The following is an 18,536-nucleotide window of genomic DNA, read 5'->3' as shown; positions in this document are numbered from 1 at the left end:
TCCTCGAGCTGTGATGTTCCTTGCTTTCCAGCAGTTGTGCAGACAGGAAGACCTTCAGGTTTGATGGGCAAACCAGCAGCCTCTCTGGTGTATTTGCAGAATTACCAGTTTGTCCAAATGATAAGTGGCTATGTATATTTACCAGGATTCTGATGCATATAAAATATTTTGTGACCATTTTGTACAGCTGTGAGCAAGTTCTTATCCTGCTATCCATTTCTGAGCCGTTCTCTTTGCATGTGATCTCTATCAGAATAGACTGACTCGTTTGCTGTGGCTTTGACTGTGTGATGGAACAAAACTATCCAATCACATAGTTTTTCCATGGAAGAAACACAGTTTTCCTCTGCTAATTTTTGTCTCAATAGTGTGAATGAGATTTGTTTGTGTTCTGTAGCTTGCTACAGTCATAGTATGGTGATTTTCTGATGTTTTCTATGGAATGGGGCTTTTTATTTTATTTTATTTTTTTTTACACATGCATTAAAGGAATGAGATCTGATAAAGACTTACAAATTTTACTTGACATTGATTTGGTTGTGAATGGTGCAGAAAAGGCAAGTAAGAAGGATGTGTAGGAAATGCATCCACCTGCTTCTACAATTAATAGCATTGCAAAGGCATTTTTGAAGATGGCATTAATAACTAGAGTTGCTCAATTCCTTAGTACAACTCACTGGCAAGACACTGAACGTATATGTGTCAATGGAATCGGACTGGCATAAGGTCACTGTACTACAATCACTGTGTGAGTAATGAGAGAGATACCTGAGGCTTTATCATATCAAATCAAAAAGATACTTAATGCCAAAGGTCCCAGCACAGACCTGAAGGTATTCTCCTTATTACTCTTCCAGGAAGAGAACAAACAATTAGCAGCTCTAAATGTGATCATAAAACTGTTTTTTTTTTTCTTGCCAGTTGATCACCCATACAGACCATAACTTTGGACACAAGAATGCTGTGGGAAGTTGTTTCCAAAGTCTTGCTAGAGCTGAGGTTAATGACAGTCACCTTTCATTCTTCATCCACAAGCATAATCATTTTGTCTACAAAGGCAATTGGGTTGGTCAGGAATGATTTACCATTGGTAGATCGATAGCGACTGTTCCAAAATGTCTTCGCCTTCATGTGATGAAAAATATTGTCCAGGAAGACTTCCCAAGGTCCCTAGTGAAGCTGTGCCTATTGTTCAATTAGTTTAATTCTTTTTGTCTCTTCTTAAGATGAGCGCAACGTTTGCCTTTCTCTAGTTGTTAAGAATCTCTGACAGTTCTGTCATGATTTTTCAAAGAGGGTGGCCTTACAAAGATGTCAACCAGTTGTCTTAAAACCACTGGAAGTCCTGTATTGGTCCTAATTGGTAGTCCTCCTGGTTGGTGGAATCATATAGTTTTTTTTTCTTCTTTTCTGTTAATACGGATATATTTCTGACGCTCACTGAAGAGATTTATTCAATTTCCAAATGACTGGCAACAACATCAATAAAATCACTGGATGCTGTCACTTCTGTGCTGGCACACATGGCAACTATTGTCTGTGATACAGAATTTTTTAGTGCTTGTGGTTTTTTGGGTTTATTTATTTTTGAGACTCATAATAAAAAGTGCTAAATCTCCTCTTGGTGATGTGGTGAAGGAAAACTATGTGAGGAAACAATCTTTGTTCCCGATGACAGCAGGCAGAAGTACGAACCCTGATGAAACTTGCAAGTTGCCTTAGGCCAGCTCACACAGTGAAGTGGCCTATCTTCCTGCAGTTCTGATGGACAAGCCTCTCTAGACTAAATTTAGCCTTTGTGTTTAAGAGCTTGGAATAATAACCAGGCCCAAGTGCTTAGGGGTATAAAGATATGTCATCCATATGCAAGTGCAAAATAAAGGGTTTCTTCCATTCTCCCTTCATTCCTAACTGTGGATGAATGAAGAGATGGTTCTAACCAAGATGTGTTCTCTACAGGCATTACAATGTAATGTAGGATTGTACTGGTGTGTGTGTGTTTTTTTTTTTTTTTAATGAAAGAGATGTAAAATCTATATTACTTTAAACTGATTTCAGTGGAATTACTCATGGTTTATGACAATGTATATGCAATCTGTATTTTTACTAGCTATTTTTACAGTCTTATTATTTGTTATTTCTGTAAGAACAGAAATAATTTTGTTATGTCTTAAATACAAGATTCATATCATTTTCAATATTCTTTTTTTGTATAATATAGGATACAAAAATAGCTTCACTTGAGCGCAATATAAGAGACCTTGAAGATGAAATACAGATGTTAAAGACAAATGGAGTTCTGAATACAGAGGATCGAGAAGAAGAAATCAAACAAATAGAAGTTTACAAGAGTCACTCGAAGTTCATGAAAAATAAGGTAAAATCTATTAATATCTTAACATTGTTTAAATAATGTGAACAAAAGTTTTAACTAGACCCTTTCCAGCACTAGCATGTCTTCTATTGGCAATTCTCTGCTATGTGGTACTGTCACTGTAGAAGAATGAAGTATTTCAGTGAAATAAAAAATTCATGTATTTTTTAACTTACGAGAGGTAAGGATGAGTCTATTCCAGTACTCCTGCTGAGACAATTGCAATTGTTAGTTTTTACACCATGTTCCCTTTTCCCTTTATTTTGTATGTTTTAGTGCTGGCTTTTTGAATTATTTCATGATTTTGATTTGCAGCATTTTGGAACAATTTTATTTGTGCTTTTATATTTGATAGAAGTTTTACAATAAGGACTGCTGCTCCTTAGATTATATGAAATTGAGGGTTTTTTTTTTGTATTTTAAAAACTTACAGTTTAATGACTTTGTTCATACAATGTACCCTTTATTTCAAATCATTGTACATAGGTAATTGGGCTGACAACAATCAGAGAGTAAGTACGTTGTGATGGAATACACATTTTCTTGGTAAAAGCCTCACGATTATTTTACAATACATCAGAAATAAAGCTTAATGTCTAAATTCTTATTCTGCCTGGACGCTTTACCTCCTTTAATTTCAACCTATTCAGCTGCTTTCTAAGTAAAGATGAATTCTTTCCAAATACACTTTCTTGTGAGTTCTAATACTACATTTCTGATGGTTTTTCTAATTGCCTTAAAATTGTAGTATATTATACATAATGTTAGCTTTCATATTGGTTCATTCCTAACCCTCCACCTTGAACATTTTGTTCATGAAATAATAAAATAATGAATTATGGCTCTTGCTTAAAATATGGAGATGGAAGCTGATACTACAGCTACTCATATAAACAAAGTTAGGTTTTGGTAGTAGCTCCAGCCCTCTGATCATCTTCTTGTCTCTCTTCTCATCCTACTCGAACAGCTCTACATTTTTCTTGTAGATGTGGTATTCCAGACGGGCCGTCACAATGGCAGAGCAGAGGGGAACAATCACCTGTCTTTCCCTTTGGGGCTGCAAGTACACACTGCTGGCTCTTGTCTAGCTTTTTCATCCACCAGAACTCCCAAGTTCTCCCAGTCTGTTGTCATGTCTGAGATTGACTCGACCCATGTGCAACATCTTACATTTGGACTTCTTGAATCTCATTAGATTCCCATGAGCCCACTTTTCAAGCTTCTGCAGGTCCCTTTGGGTGGCGTCCCTTCCTTCTATTGTATCAAATACACTCACAGCTTGGTGTCATCAGCAAACCTGCAGTCAAGCAGATACTCGATTGCTCTCTGTCACTGATGAAGACTTGTTGAATTCTATGAATCTTTTAAACTATATCATAGGAGATTATGCTTTCTTGGGACATCTGGGCATATTTTAACTTATTTGGATTTACACTACTGAGGAAATGGAAGCTTTAGTACTCATGTAGAAATAATCCAATTTTATAAAAATAAACAAAAACCCAAAATGCTGAAAACTCAAATGATGTATTTTTTAAGTTCAAAAAAGTAGCTCAGTAGCTTAAGAGTAGCTAAAGTTCTGGTTAAATTTGAAGCAATTCAGTTTTAGTAATTTACTATAAAACTCCTAAAACATCTCAGCAAATCAACTGATTAAAAATATTGTAAAATGTCTATTATTTTGTTAATTTTCTAATATCTTGGAGATGAAGAGGTTCAGTAGAGGTTTCTGTGATGCAGAAAACATATGAATGAGAAGATTGTTAAAGATGCTTTTTCACAATCTTCTGATCTTTGATGAATGTCACATTCTGATGAAATTTTGTCTGTTTTCTTTCACCAGTCCTTACTACTTAAAATAGGGATTTGTAGCAGAAGATATTATTTTTATCATTCATCTTGGAATGATTCAAGGTGGAAAAATATTTATGTAGTTGTCAGCAAACAAACCTTATACTCAATCTATTTAATGAGAGATTGTTGATAAATTCTGATTAAGAATTCCTGATTGATGGCAAAGAACGGAACAAAACTCTCTTCACAGTTAGCATTCTTAGGTGCTTATAAGGCTCTTAATAGTGTGAAGGCATTTGTTCTTGAAATATAACTTGCTTTATAGCTATTGATTTTATTAAATGGGAAGGTGTTAAATGGAGGCCAATATAGAATTTTATTTATTGTACATGAATGACAGAGAATATTGGAGATAGTTTCTTTAATAATTTTAATAACTTTTAATAATTAATCTTCCCAATTATTATAGCTTAAATTTTGACTTGCTGTGAAATAGAAAATTATAGAAATGGGAAAACTTGCTTTGCGTTTTTTTCTTGTCCAGTTAATGTTGCTCTACTTTGTCTGTGTTTGAATGGATGAGTATTACCATTACTTGCATTAAGGATATGACGTTTCAATATCCCTAATAAGGATTTAAGGAAAACAAGTAGTACAATATGCATTTTTGCATTTCCCCCATCAGTCAAATATTAAAAGAAATATTCATGAATTTTACAGGCAAGAGTTTAAACTCTAATTCTCTGACTTTTGGAGTTCTCATGTTCTTTACAGGAACGAGTAGGAAAATCTAGTGACAGTTCAGTTCTGCTTTAGCATATTAGAGCTGAGTTTTAAGAATTGTTAAAGTGAACTATAACAAGCTCTTTGTAATTAGCATATATGTGTAATTACTTTTTATGCTATTTGAAAGAAGAATTTCTAGGTGATACTGTAAAAGAAGTATACTAGAAAAAATTGCATCGTTTTTTTTGAGACAGATCTGGATCTGTTATAAAAACATAAAAAAACAAACAAACAAACCTCTAAGTAATGCACCAAGAAACCCAAACCAATCCTCCCCTCCCCCCCCCAAAAAAATATCGCTTTACACCAAAAACAAGGGCTTGCATAATACAGACTTTAGAAACTACAGATAAATGTCTAATTTACCTTATGCAGCCACTTCACCTCACTTGCACTATTCTTTCACTTAATTTCTTCATTTTAAAAAGCAGGTATCATTTGTCACATAAAACCAAACTCCTACGATATATAAATTAGCATTGTTTCATTTAATTGGATTATTGACTTAAAGATTTAGGCCTTCGATTTTAAGCTATGCAGTATTCAAGGAAAATGCTCTGATTGTTTTTGTTTGCTTGCTTTTTTCTCTATGTAATGTCACAAGACTTTTGGTATGTAAATCAATAATATAAGAAAAAGGATAACAATTTTATGGAAAAGCTAGTATCTAAGGAAATGACAATTATTACTTGAGACGGAAGGCGAAGGAATGAGGGTGTCAGCAAAGGACGTGAAACAGTCATAGGGGGCAACATAGAAAAAGTGGTGACAGGCAAATTAAATACATGAAATGGGAAGGTCATGATCAGAGTTCTGTGAATGCTGTAGTGCGTAGACTTTTCTTTTCATTGTGGTCTTTATAAAGTACAGAAATGTTCTCACTTTCTTTTTTTTATTGGAAGATTTCACTGAATCATGACTGTTGATATTCTATACCACTTATTATAACAAAGTGAAAATGTATGCACATCTGCAGGAAAGAAAATGGCTTCAGGCCGTTTGAGTTTTTTTTTTTTTTTTACAGACTAATAGTTTCTGCAGGGCTTTTAGAAAGTGAATATACCCAGAAGTAAAAACTTATCTTTAAAAGTAATGTGTTTTTTTCCTATGCCTTTGATATTTTTGATACATCATTTTTAAAATTGAAGTTTTAGTACATTTTCATCTTTATACTTTAATTAAACATCAGCCAAAGGAATAATTATTTACCACAGATTTTTTTTTTTGAGAGTTATAGCCAATTTTTAAACTTCTGGCTATTTCTGGGTCTTGTAGCCAGAATGAAAGAACAAATTCTGTTTCTGAAACACAAAGAACATGCCTGTGATGAAAACCCCTTTTGGAAAGGGGTTGATTATTTCTCAGAGTGTGGGTTGTGTCCTGGAAAAAAGTGGGAAGAGTTTCTAGGAGGATTAAGTGTTTCTGATGTTCATGTGGGTCTCATATAATGCATGTGATGTAATTCAAGTTGGCTACAGATCTATTTTTTGTCTTCATATACTGTAGACAGATTTTCCCATTGTTCATTTCATGTACGTTTTTGTCTCAGTTTCCATACTTGCTAACATGTTCTGGCAAGGGATGGAAGAAGGTGGTTTGCTTTCAAGAGAATTTTCTCTCTTGCAGTTTCCTAACTGCCCTTTTTAATATTTTCTTGACATCTGTTTTTTTAATTATTATTATTTTTTGTATGCTGCTTTTCTTATTTTGATATTTCAAGATTGTGAAGATGATTAATGATTGTTTTTAATTCTTACATGGATTCTTGATTTCATACAGTAGCTCAGGGTTGGCTGGCCAAGTACCTTAACCAGGTATGCAGATCTACTGAGATTTATGGAGAGAAATAAGGAATAAATGTATTGTCATGCATATGGAAAATATTTTTGGAAGAAATAGTATTTTTATTTAATATGTAACAAAACAAAATGTAGAAAAATGCATAACTAAATATAAAAGAAATAGTTTGATCAGCAGAAAATATTTCCAGTGACTCCACTATGCAGTATTTAATCTGTGAATCTTTAGAATTAAAGCTTAGTGAGATCAACATATGGATATACATACTTACATGTGAATACATATATATTTTTCATTATTCTTTCCTTTTGAATAACCTATCTAGCCCTTCTAGATTTCTTGCTTCCAAATGTCTGTTGGGATGCAACTGAGTTAAGAGAATAAAAAACACTGTTATAGCACTTCTATTATCATTGCAGAAATGAAACTTGAATTTCAAAGGTTTATAGGTCTACTTAAAGTCATCAAGAAAACTTTCCAAGTATAAAGGAAACATGGCTTCCCTGAACTATGCAGCTGCACCGAGGATTCTTAATTCAAATAATTCTCATGAGATGATATATCTGAACTCATCTGGTGACCAGAATTACCTCACAGCACTTCAAAAAATACTGTTACGTATCACCTAATTTGCCATATGTTAGCATCACTCTTTGTGTTGTCCAGTGCTTTGTTCAGATTTGTGTATTCTAAATCTACTTCTCTTTTGCATTCTGTGGCCACCTCTCATACTTAGCATTATGGAAAGAATGATCACAGTTCCATAACATCTACTTTGGAATTCAGAAGCTCCTTCCTAAAAGTCACAGAAACACCTAGGTTGAAAAAGACCTACAGGATCATCCAGTCCAACCATCCACTTATCACCAATATTTCTCTCTAAACCATATCCCTCAATACAATGTCCAAATGTTCCTTGAATACCTCCAGGTTTGGTGGCTCCACTATCTCCCTGGCAGCCTGTTCCACTGCCTGAGCAGTCTTTCAGAAAAGTAGTATTTCCTAACGTCCAGATTGACATAAGTATGTGTTTCTACTGTTTCCCCTAGGATATGTTTTTACATGCAGTCTCACAGATGTTTTACTCGGTGGAATTTTTTTCCTAACGTTTTTCTCAGACTTCATTTAAGCTAATCTCTTTGGTTTGGCTTTTCTAGTACCTGGAATTCCATAGGAATGGCCAGAAAGGAAAAATGGAGGTGGGGACAGTGGGCAGCAGGAAGTTTTCAAGAAGAGTAATGTTAAATTTCTACTAATCTTCTTTTTCCTCTCTTTACTAAGATGCCTGCTTTTTGTCATCAGACTCCTAAAAGCCTTGATTCATTTGAACCAATGATAACTTAAGTCACAAGAATCATGCTGTTGGAAGGAATAGGCTATTGGATTGAATTTATACTTTTATGAAAACTTTTTTTCCTATGCGTGTTTTCTGTCCCGCCAGATTTACCTCACACAGGATGAATTCTTTTGAACTTAAGTGAGTTCTGTGGTTAATTTATAGGCCAAATCATCATGTTTAAGCTTTAAGAGTTTCCTTTTTAATTTCAGCAAGAGCATGACGATCATTCTTAAAACAGAGTGCTTGAAATTACATGAGGTTGTGACTATTTTAACAATTCGCATCCTAATTCTCATCCAGAATTTACAGGAGATATGAGTTGCGTTATTATTTTGTTCTTTCTCACTTTCCAGATTTCTAGTGCACCCATGAATTGAAAATAAAATTAACAATTAAACTGTTTACTTTCTCCATTACAGATTGACCAACTGAAACAAGAACTCTCAAAGAAAGAATCAGAACTTCTTGCCTTACAAACTAAGCTTGAAACCCTTAGCAATCAGAATTCAGATTGCAAGCAACACATTGAAGTGCTTAAAGAGTCACTTACTGCCAAAGAACAGAGAGCTGCCATACTTCAGACAGAGGTATGGTATCTTCTGATCATAAAATGTGATACGAATGTTTAGTTAAAACATTTATTGAGCTGATTATACATTGCAAATCTCTATAGAAGACAATTTGTTGAAGTATAGTGAAATAATTTTAAGCCCTTGAAATATCAATCTATTTGATACCTGTATCTATATCTATCTATATATTAGGTCACACACCAGATCTTTTTGTCTAATTTATTTTAAAAGTATCTGTGAGTGCAATTCAAGAAACTGTGCCTAATTCTCTTTGGGTTCAAGGTGGAGCTATGGCCAAATGGCTTGATTGTTGTGATTTCATTTTTTCATCTATCAACTTACTCAGTTTTGGTTTTGACTGCTCTGTTCTGATGCTTTTTTAATTCTAGTCTGAAGAATTAATGTCCTAATGAATTTTCAAGGGGTCTGTTCAAGAGTACCTGATATTAATCTGTGGTTCTTTCCAATGCAACAGTCTTTGATTTAAAAAGTATGAGTTAGTTCCATTCTTTAATTTGGGTCAATGCATGAGTTATGTACGTATTACAAAATCAGATAATAAAAATACGGGTATTGGAATACGAGGTTGAGGTGGTTATTACATTTAATGGAATCCAGTGTTAAAAATATTGTCTGTTCTTTTTTATTTTAAACAAACAAACCCACTTCATAGACTTGGAACACTCAGTACTATTTAGATTGCTTTTTATTTTATTTTAAGGTGTGCACCCCTTTCAAGGACACAAATGTCAGTGAAATTCAGTTATACAGTGCAGCTTTTCAGAGAAGTATGTTACTTAAAGTATGAGAGTCTAACATAATCTTCAACTGTGCAAATCTGTTTTGAAAGGTTTGTAGTACCTGTTGTGCTGCTGAGGATAATGCTGAATTCTTGTGGCTCTCCACTAATTTGATTTCCTAATTCTTTATCAGACCAGCATATATTCAAAACATCACAATCTTACTGCTGGCAGATGGGCAGTGGTAAAAAAAAGAATAAAATGATAATTATTTATTATAAATTGATATATAAGTATGTAAGAATGTTATTTGCTTTCTTTGACAATCAAGAACAACAAATGTATTACTTGTGTCCAAGAAAATCTATAGATCAGAAAATAAAGCTTCTGCATAGCTGATGTCCTTATTGTAATCATGCATTATTCACATATTTTGAAGATGGTCTGGATTTCAGCAAATTTTTTACCACTTTTCTGTATGTTAGGGAGTTCTTCTGGTCAAAAGTGCCTCTTTCCCACAAACTAGTATGTTACAACTTCCAGACTGGTTTATTGGAGAGATTCTGTTAAACTATGGGTATCCTGTAGAAATGTGCCAGAGCCCTGAGCAGTGCAAAAGCTGGACAGCAGCCCGTGTAGATTGGCTTCACTGCTTCTTATCACTGTTTAAACAGAACCAGAAAGGACATAAACTGCCAGAAGGCATCTCAGTAAAAATTATGAACTAGGGCCCATTCACTGGGTGCCAAAAACTTTGAGGTGTAGTGTTAGCTATGAGGCAGTTGAAATCAAGCTGTCTATGCTGCTTGCATTTTGTCTTTTTCAGGATGGAAATGCCTACTTCTTTCTTTTATTTCTTTTGCACGCTTACTTGTTCCCTATATCTTTTGACTGGGCTGTGGGCCAAAAAAACAACAATAAAAATTAAATAGTTATTTTAATTTTGCATTTCAGTTAGCAAATTTGTGTCTTCTGACTGCATTTTCCTGTTACTGAGATGTTTCCTGAAACATATGAAAATCATTTTATTATGAATGACAGAACTGAACTAGAACTACAACTTTGACAGGAAAGTTCATAATGTGTAGATCTAGTAAATCTGTTCTAAACTCCCTTTTACCTACTCTTAGTTTTATGGGAAGTCTTTTGTATAACCATTTCACAGATATAATCTTCATACAGCTCAATTGTATCTTTCTTCAGTACTTGTGAATGTCTTGTCTTGTAAAAGGAGCTGCTTTAGTTTGGAGAATTGTGGTTCAGTCAAGGGAAAGTTTATCTTTTGTGAATCTTTGTGGGAAATTCTACATTTACCACAGGTTGTGAGACCAAATGTGATATAGGTGTAATCCTAAGTATCAGCAAAGGCCATAGGAACTTTGTTTCTGATATAAGTGTTAAGATGTGTTAAACAACAAAAAAAAGCAAAAGATCCTTTAACAAAGCTCATACTTCTCTTATAGAAGAAACAGTTTATGCAACATGAGAGCCAAGAGAGCCACGATAGGGCTTTCAGTGCATTAAGAATAAGGTTCACCTTGCTAAACACTTGAAAATGAGCAAGTGTGCTTTACGTGGGTGAACATGCAACCACCATTGAAGGTGGATGTGGAATTAGAATATGATTTTGTCATCTGTGCACTGAGACCTGGGTTTGAAGCTGAAAAAGCTTATCTGTACTATGGTCATAATACAACATTGATTCTGAACATAGCAGGTTTTGTTTTCTGCAGTGTAGAATTAGGGAAAGATTTTGTCTGCTTATAGCACATGAATCTTCTATATTCAGGCCTCAGGTCTTATCTAAAGGGAGGGCGTTTGGTTCCAGCAGTAGATGGAAAAGCAGCTGCAGGGAGATGCAGGGTGAATGGCAGCCCTCCAGCAGGTGGAAAACATTATGGAAGGAATTTTGTGCTGTACAAGGTATTGTTTGTAGTTCCCAGATGAGTAAAGTTAATAACTTCTTGGCCTGCATAAAGCCCCACTCCTTTCTTTCTGCATGTCCAATTCTTCTTTTTGCAGAATATATTTTGTTAATTATCACTGTAGAATTTCATGCTGTCCTAAAACAAGCTCATAACCTGCCTGGGAGGGCTTCTTTCTGGAAGTAAAAGTAACCAGAAAAGGTCAGTTCTAATCCTGAGCTGAAGTGTTGGTAGTTGCAATGTTGACTCCCTGCCTAAACAGGATTACTTTGTAATCACCTTATACTAATCAATTCAGTTCAGTAAATCCTGTACTAAAATAATTTTTTTTTAATTTGATCTTAATTGCTTTATAACAAGACTTTTATTATTTGGCTTAATAATAGTACCCTAAGGCTGTCTTCAGGTTTTGGATGCAGCAGCTGCATATGAAGCAATAGCATCAATATGATATTTCTGTCAGCCCTTTTCTTCAGTCCCTCGGCGTGGCAGCATGGCCTCTGATGTATCCTCCCAGTTTTCTGTCATCAGCAAACTTTCTGGGAGTTTATGTTGCTCCCATCATCTAGATAATTAATGAGTTGAACAGTATTGGATCAAGTATTGGGATTTTCATGATGTCACCAAAATTAAAACATTTTTTTTCAAGGATGATTTAAATTTGAGCTTATAATAACAATTTGTTTCAGTAGTAAGAAATGAAGTGTAAGCAGAGATATAATGATCTTTTAGTCTCTGCAGAATATTAACTACTGCTGAAAAGCATCACCAGTATTTTCTGGGTATTTACATATACTTATAATAGCAGAGGGCATCTGGAATTTTTGATGAACATAGTTAATATACTTTGAAAAAAGGTAAGTGGAAAAGATTTCAAATACAAAGGATTTTTGTCACATGCTCAGAGAAAATTAATAAAACCAAGAGTAAATATGTTAAGTCTAGATCTAAACATGATGTGCTTTTTGTTCTGTTTTTCCATTGTCTTAGTGATGTCAGTGGTTTTCAGTGGTTTTTTTTATAGGCTTCTTTGACTTAAAAAGCTATCATCTGAAGTTTTTATTGACGGCTGAAACAAAAGAGTATAATCCTGTAAAGCAATAACTATCATGGTGGCCAGAGTTGGGAGGTCTGAAAATAGTTTATTGCCAGGAAAAAAGTTTGGAGCCAGTTCTTAGAAGGTTCACCACCTCTGCTATATACATTTCGTTTTGTTCCATTTTAAGGGTACATATGATAATATAGCCAAACCATGCAAACTTTTCTTACCCTGATGTATATAGCCTTTGTTTTGATTCTGTGCTTATTAATGATGTGACAACGCTGAGGTCAGATAAAAGTGAGCCAAGGTCAGGCTACTCCAGCTACAGAATACTGAAAATGTCACTCCACAGAGAATTGCTAAAAGGAAGGATGTTAGATTAGATTTTCTTTGCCATTGTGTAGAAGCTTTATATGTTAAAGTTCAAAATGAAGCCTTTTAAAGAATAGGAAGGGGGTTAAATAGCTCAAATGATCCTTTTTGATTTAAACAAATTTGATTACTGTTACTTGGAAAAGTGAAAGATGGTACAGTTTTATACTATGTTTGTATACTGGTATTTAACTTCTGCTCTTACCATCAGGAAGAAATCTGATGTAAATTGGTGAGAATACATTCACTTCAGCTGTGTATCTCAGTGGAGAAAAACATTTCAGAATTTCTGAAATTCCTCAGAATTTCAGAAGCAGCTCTGACACAAACTACCTTAGCACTTCAGAGTATCACTGCTTTAGGTAGCACAGACATAAACTGGCAGACGTATTTTGTGCAGATCAATGAATTGTGAAATCTGAATATCTCCACAAAGAAAATTTGTAAATTATAAGCTTAGTCTTGTAAATGGAGAAGGATATGTAAAATCCACGTTTTAAAACAAAAAATAATAAAATTGAAGAGGAAGGATGATGATAATAGATATCTATTGCAATCCATTTCTCTTTTAAAATGAATCTGTTTATAAAGAAAGGCTGGGAAGTCATTGACTTCTTTGCAATTCTTTGTGTAAAGAGCAGGTAAATACAGACAGCACAGAATATTTGGAACAAAACCTTTGCTTTACTTTGTTACAATGTTGACATTTGTTATCACTTGAAATGTAAGGCTTTTTATTTCGAAACAATAATGGTGTAACAGGTTATTTCAGTCAGAAACAGCACATTATCTTGTTGCCTTATAAAATAATATTCAATTAGATAGCTTAAATGGCATTTTTAAAGTCAAATTTACTGTGATAAGATAAATTAAGCTTCAGTTAGGTTTGATTATACTGAATGAGAATGATTAGAAAAATTCTAGTGCTGTTATCTACAATTTTAAAACTTTTGCTCTTACTGGAAATATTTTGAGAGGACTTTTGATAAGACTGCTTTACAAAGGATCTTTTCTGCTCTCTGGCAATTTCTTATTTTGTGATTAAGTGTGCTGGTAGAGGTACTTTTGCATTTATTTGCAGGGAGGTATTTTTTATGCTTAAGAAACAGGTGGAGAAAGGGGTGGAGTCACTTGAAGGAAGACATGAATTGCTGAATGTGGTGACTGAAGGGAGACAGGGGCCCATCATCCATGAATGACCTTATAGGCAAATGCGTGTGGCTCTCATGGTTTGTAAAAGTGAAAGGCTGTAGGTGGGTGGTGTTTTGTGTGCCCTGCTATATAGGGATAAAAACTAAAGAAGATGATGAATCACCCTTGTTTAGAGTACGTACAACTAGGTAAAAGCTTGCTACAGAAAAGTAGGGTCTTTTATTTTTTACACAGGACTGATTTAAGTTGTATTACTTTGATGTAAAGAATGCAATTCAGGAATATAATGTGGGGTAGGTCAGTCTATGTGTTGGAGCTCAAGGCCAAAACTGCAAACGACTTTTTTTTTTATAACAGTGACTCAGTTTGGGGGCATCCTTCTCTACTGAAGAGTTTTGTTTGTTTTTCTAACATAAGTAACAGAGCTTTCATTTCACAATTGCTTTTAAGCTCCGAACTCAATCTTGCGGAAGGGGCAAAGAGGAATTCTCAGTCTGTTCTCCTCCTCTGCAGAAGAAAAGTCATGATGAAATACAGAAGCTTCTGCAGCTGTGGTGATCCAGAAATCTTTGGAAAGGCTTATGTTGACAATAAACCTCAAATGGCTTGATTGTTTTCTTGACAGAATTCTAAATAAGATTTTCCTTTTAGTTACATGGTGGGTTTTTTGTCTTCCTTGTTTAACTTCTACAAGGGAAGAAACTTCTAGGTCTTACTATGGGAAATGTAAGTAAGAATCCAAGTCTGTGAAAGATCAGTGGTGTCACAGCTGACCTGATAATGTTTAGGAAAATCTCTGCATAAGATCAATTAATGCAACAAGTAGTTAAATGATGTCCCAAGTGATAACATAATACAATTACATTGTATTTTACATTTCTCTAGTGCTTTCCATTCTTAAAATTATTAAGTAGTGCGGACTCTGAGCATTTTTGAATAATATGTCATTATTAGATGTAAAAGATATTTACAAATTATTTCATGCAAAAAACAACAACAACAAAAACCAAAAAAACCCAGCAGCTATATTTTGTCTTGGATAATTTGATTCAGATATTATTTGGTGTATTTTCAACTAGCCGGAGTGGTAAAAATTAATGGAATTCCATTTAGTAGCTTCTGTTTTTGTTGTCTTTTAAAGTGAATGCTGCTTTTTCATTTTATAAATTGGACAATGTAGAAATGCAGACATAAATGTAATGTTCCATTTAAACATTTAGAGAAGGATAATACATGTGTGGCAGAAGCTGTGTTTCTGAAGTAGATTTGGTACTTTTCAGTTGTACTGTGGTAACTCATGGTAGTTAAGTTGTGTGGCCTCAAGGCTTTAGTAAATAAAAATCCTTGTGGACTGGCTGGCACAGACATGTGGGAACAATCATTTTAGTTTCCAGTTGATGCAGGGAGGAGTTGCAGTTGTGCACAGTGAGCCATGAAAATAGCGGTCCCACACTTGAATAGGAGCTGGGCAAAACAACTACTATGCATGATAGCACCTAGTTAAATAAGGATATTAATATTCTTTGAGCATTTAAAAAAAAATGTAGTTAATAAAAGGGCTCTCAGGTTAATTTAATTGAAATTCAAAATGTACTCAAACACAGAGTGCTAATTAACATTTGTGGGATTTCATAACTCAACTAATCATAACAAAGTTCTCTAATCATCCACGTCCTTTGAAAAGTGTTCTTTTTAGATCTGTGGTCATGTAAGTGGTTAAAAATGTTGGTAAACTCTTGAGTTAGCTGACTGTTGCACTTCACAGTTTCTGGTGTTACTTCCAATTAATTCTTTGATTCTTTTCCAGTGATTATTTTAACATTATGGCATTATAATTTAAATCTTAGATCTTCAAATAAAAATCCTCTGTGGGACTTATTTTCTTTCCCATATATCATCCTCTACCTTTTCATTGCTGTAGCAATAGTTGCATTGTTTCTATGTAATAATTTATAACATAATAATATTTTTAAAGATATACAGTTATGTGGCATCAAGTAACTTGAGTCTGTATAATTGCTTTTAGTTATCTGTTCTGTGAAATATAGACTTTGAATTGCACCCTGTGAAATGTACACACTTTCTACAGATCAATTTACATCATTTATATCTCTTTTTAATGTTAATTTTCATATTTTTGTGAAAGAAGTGTGGGATATAAAGAAATAAGAATGTCAGGAGTTGCTGATGCTGGTGCAAATACATATAGTGGAGGTTTCTTGTTTTATCTGACCCTATTTTGCTAAATTATCCATTCCACCAGCTGTAATTTAAAATATATATATGTGTGTGTGTGTGCATCCTGATGATTTTATAAGGTATATTCTTTGACTTATATTTGTCTCTTTGTTTTTAGAAGATTATTGCTTGATAATAACTGTGAATATTTTCAGTGATAGCATTCTGAGTTTTACAAAAGAATGTGTGAACAGCAGTACTGTGCTAGAAGAAATAAAGATTTAGAAAACTAGGAAAAATGGTTTTAAATACACAAATATATATTTCTGATGCATTTGATGAAGGAATATGAAGGGAAAGGTTAGATTTTGCCCAGTATTAATGATAATCTAAAGCTTCATGAAGAAAATAAAATTATACAGAATCCTTTAAAAAGGATTATGTATTGCAGAGAACGCAGTGCTAAAGAGCTCTGGGACAGGAACATCAGGGCTGGTGGAAAGAGCGTCTTGAACATCCTTTAAGACTGGGAGGTGTACTGTGGCTAGTGTTAGAAATGTACTTACAATATTCAGGTACTGTAGGATTAAGTTCTAACAGGACACAATCAGAGGGTTCAGTGTGTTTTGAAAATTATGATATTAGTGTAAATCTGGATCCAGAAGTAGATCAGAAGATAACATAAAATGGTTGAGAACATTTTGGTTACTGCTTCTGCAGAAATTTCTTGGCTGTCTAGTTCAGCATAAGGAATTAAATGAGCTTTGCAGAGGTAGACTTTCAAACCTTGGTTCTGACATCTTGTAACGTATGTTCTTGATTTTTGAAGCTCAGTAATGATTTTCCTTTAAAATAGACTGGTTTTATAGTTATTCATGTATGGACTGTGAATGATCATTGCCTTTATTAGCTTCTTTCTGCTTCTGTCTTTAAGTGAAGTTTCATGCAGGCAAGATGCATGTCAGATACTATTACCAGAATTTGGCTAGAAACAGGCTCAAACAATTCTACAGATACTTCATTTATGAAAACTGTTTTCACTGTTGTGTCCTTCTACTTTTGTCTTTCAAATTCTTTCTCAGGTCAAACACACAACAGCTGTTGCTTATCATTTTAAAGACTACTTACAGCTGCCCTACACTGTGAGATCAGACACAAGATGGGTATGGGGTAGGAAAGATTGAGGAGCTTGTAAATAAAAACAGTTCTGGATTGTGTTCACTGCATGCTTATTTTCCCCTCTAAGCTGTTTAAACTCTTGAACCTTCAAGAAAATATTCGGAATACTTTCCATTAGTTTAATTACTTCTATGCTGTATTATTTAGTCATTTTTCTGAATACCATCAGAGCAACACTGGATTCTGAAATTAATTATAGTATTCATAAATACTGTAGCTGTCTTCCTATAATTCTTAGTTGAAATGAAAAGCGTTATCTATTATATCTCTCCCCATTTCTACATACTTCTGCATAAATAATATTTTCCTTTTTTCCAAGTATGCATGTTGTCTGTAGTTGAATTTAAAACATTTTGTAACAACATGGGAGGAAGTTATTTCTATTTTAAAACATCAGTAGTGCTTTTTCAGTCATAAATCTGAAGGGACACAGGGTATGACACAAAGAAACATTCCTCACTGAGGGCATTAAAGTTGCCTTAAAACTTAGAAGAAATAACAAAGAACTAAAGAGAAATTTTCTGTTAGAAAGTGCTACTACTACTAGAAATAGAAATTAAGATTTTTTTCTTTTTCTTTTTTTTTTGTCTGTGGCTTGCATGGAAGATGGGTTTCTATTAGAAAGATTTGTGTGAAGGTTTGTCTTTCATCTTTAAATTTAGATGTACTGCAAGATCATGTAAAAATAAAGAAAACTTACAGGGCAAAGAAGAAAACTGCAGAGGAAAAAAGTGCTTGTATATATTTGATTTCCAGAATGTAATTCATTGATCTCTTATATTTTTTCAGAACTATAACACATAATATTGTGCAGTCTTATTTGATCATGCACTACATTGATTTTCAACCTGTACATGTATTTTCATATTGCTGTACTTCCACGGAGTTTTCTATCTTTGAATGTTTAGAGCTAAACTTTTCTGCTTTATCACAGGAGTGGTAAGGTTCTTAAGATGAGGGTGTATGAGAATATTGTATTCTTAATTATCTGCAGCATCTCAACAGGTCTGTGTTATCTGAGTCACAATAACATCATCTTTTCCATTTCAAATTCTTTATTTCATTTTTGAGACAACTTGGAATTTCAGTGTACTCTTTTGGCTAGAAAAGAAACTCAGTTTCTTCCTTAACATTCAGATACTAAGATATGTTATTAAGAAGCTATTTCATTTGATATGGTCATAATTGATAAAATTACATTTCTCTTTTTTACATTGAAATATTTCTTTAAGCTGACTTTAATTTTTCTGTAAATAAGGTCATGGCTGACCTTTCAATATAAG

The 18,536-nt window shown here is 34.0% G+C and overlaps 1 protein-coding gene across 2 annotated transcripts in view; it reads left to right on the top strand.

Annotated features, from left to right (window-relative positions):
- The window catches only part of ERC2 (ELKS/RAB6-interacting/CAST family member 2), a 429,234-nt gene that overhangs the window by 96,348 nt on the left and 314,350 nt on the right, over window positions 1-18,536 (top strand). For both annotated transcript variants that reach the window (XM_031609751.2, XM_090148181.1), the window contains exons 5-6: window positions 2,222-2,377; window positions 8,513-8,680. In XM_031609751.2, the coding sequence (XP_031465611.2) occupies window positions 2,222-2,377; window positions 8,513-8,680 (324 nt within the window). The remainder of the gene's footprint in view (window positions 1-2,221; window positions 2,378-8,512; window positions 8,681-18,536) is intronic.

Source organism: Phasianus colchicus, chromosome 11 (assembly GCF_987193195.1).
Source record: "Phasianus colchicus chromosome 11, bPhaCol1.hap1.1, whole genome shotgun sequence".
Lineage (NCBI taxonomy): Eukaryota > Metazoa > Chordata > Aves > Galliformes > Phasianidae > Phasianus > Phasianus colchicus.
The sequence above is the reverse complement of the archived record's forward strand: the minus strand, read 5'-3'. Positions and strand labels throughout refer to the sequence as shown.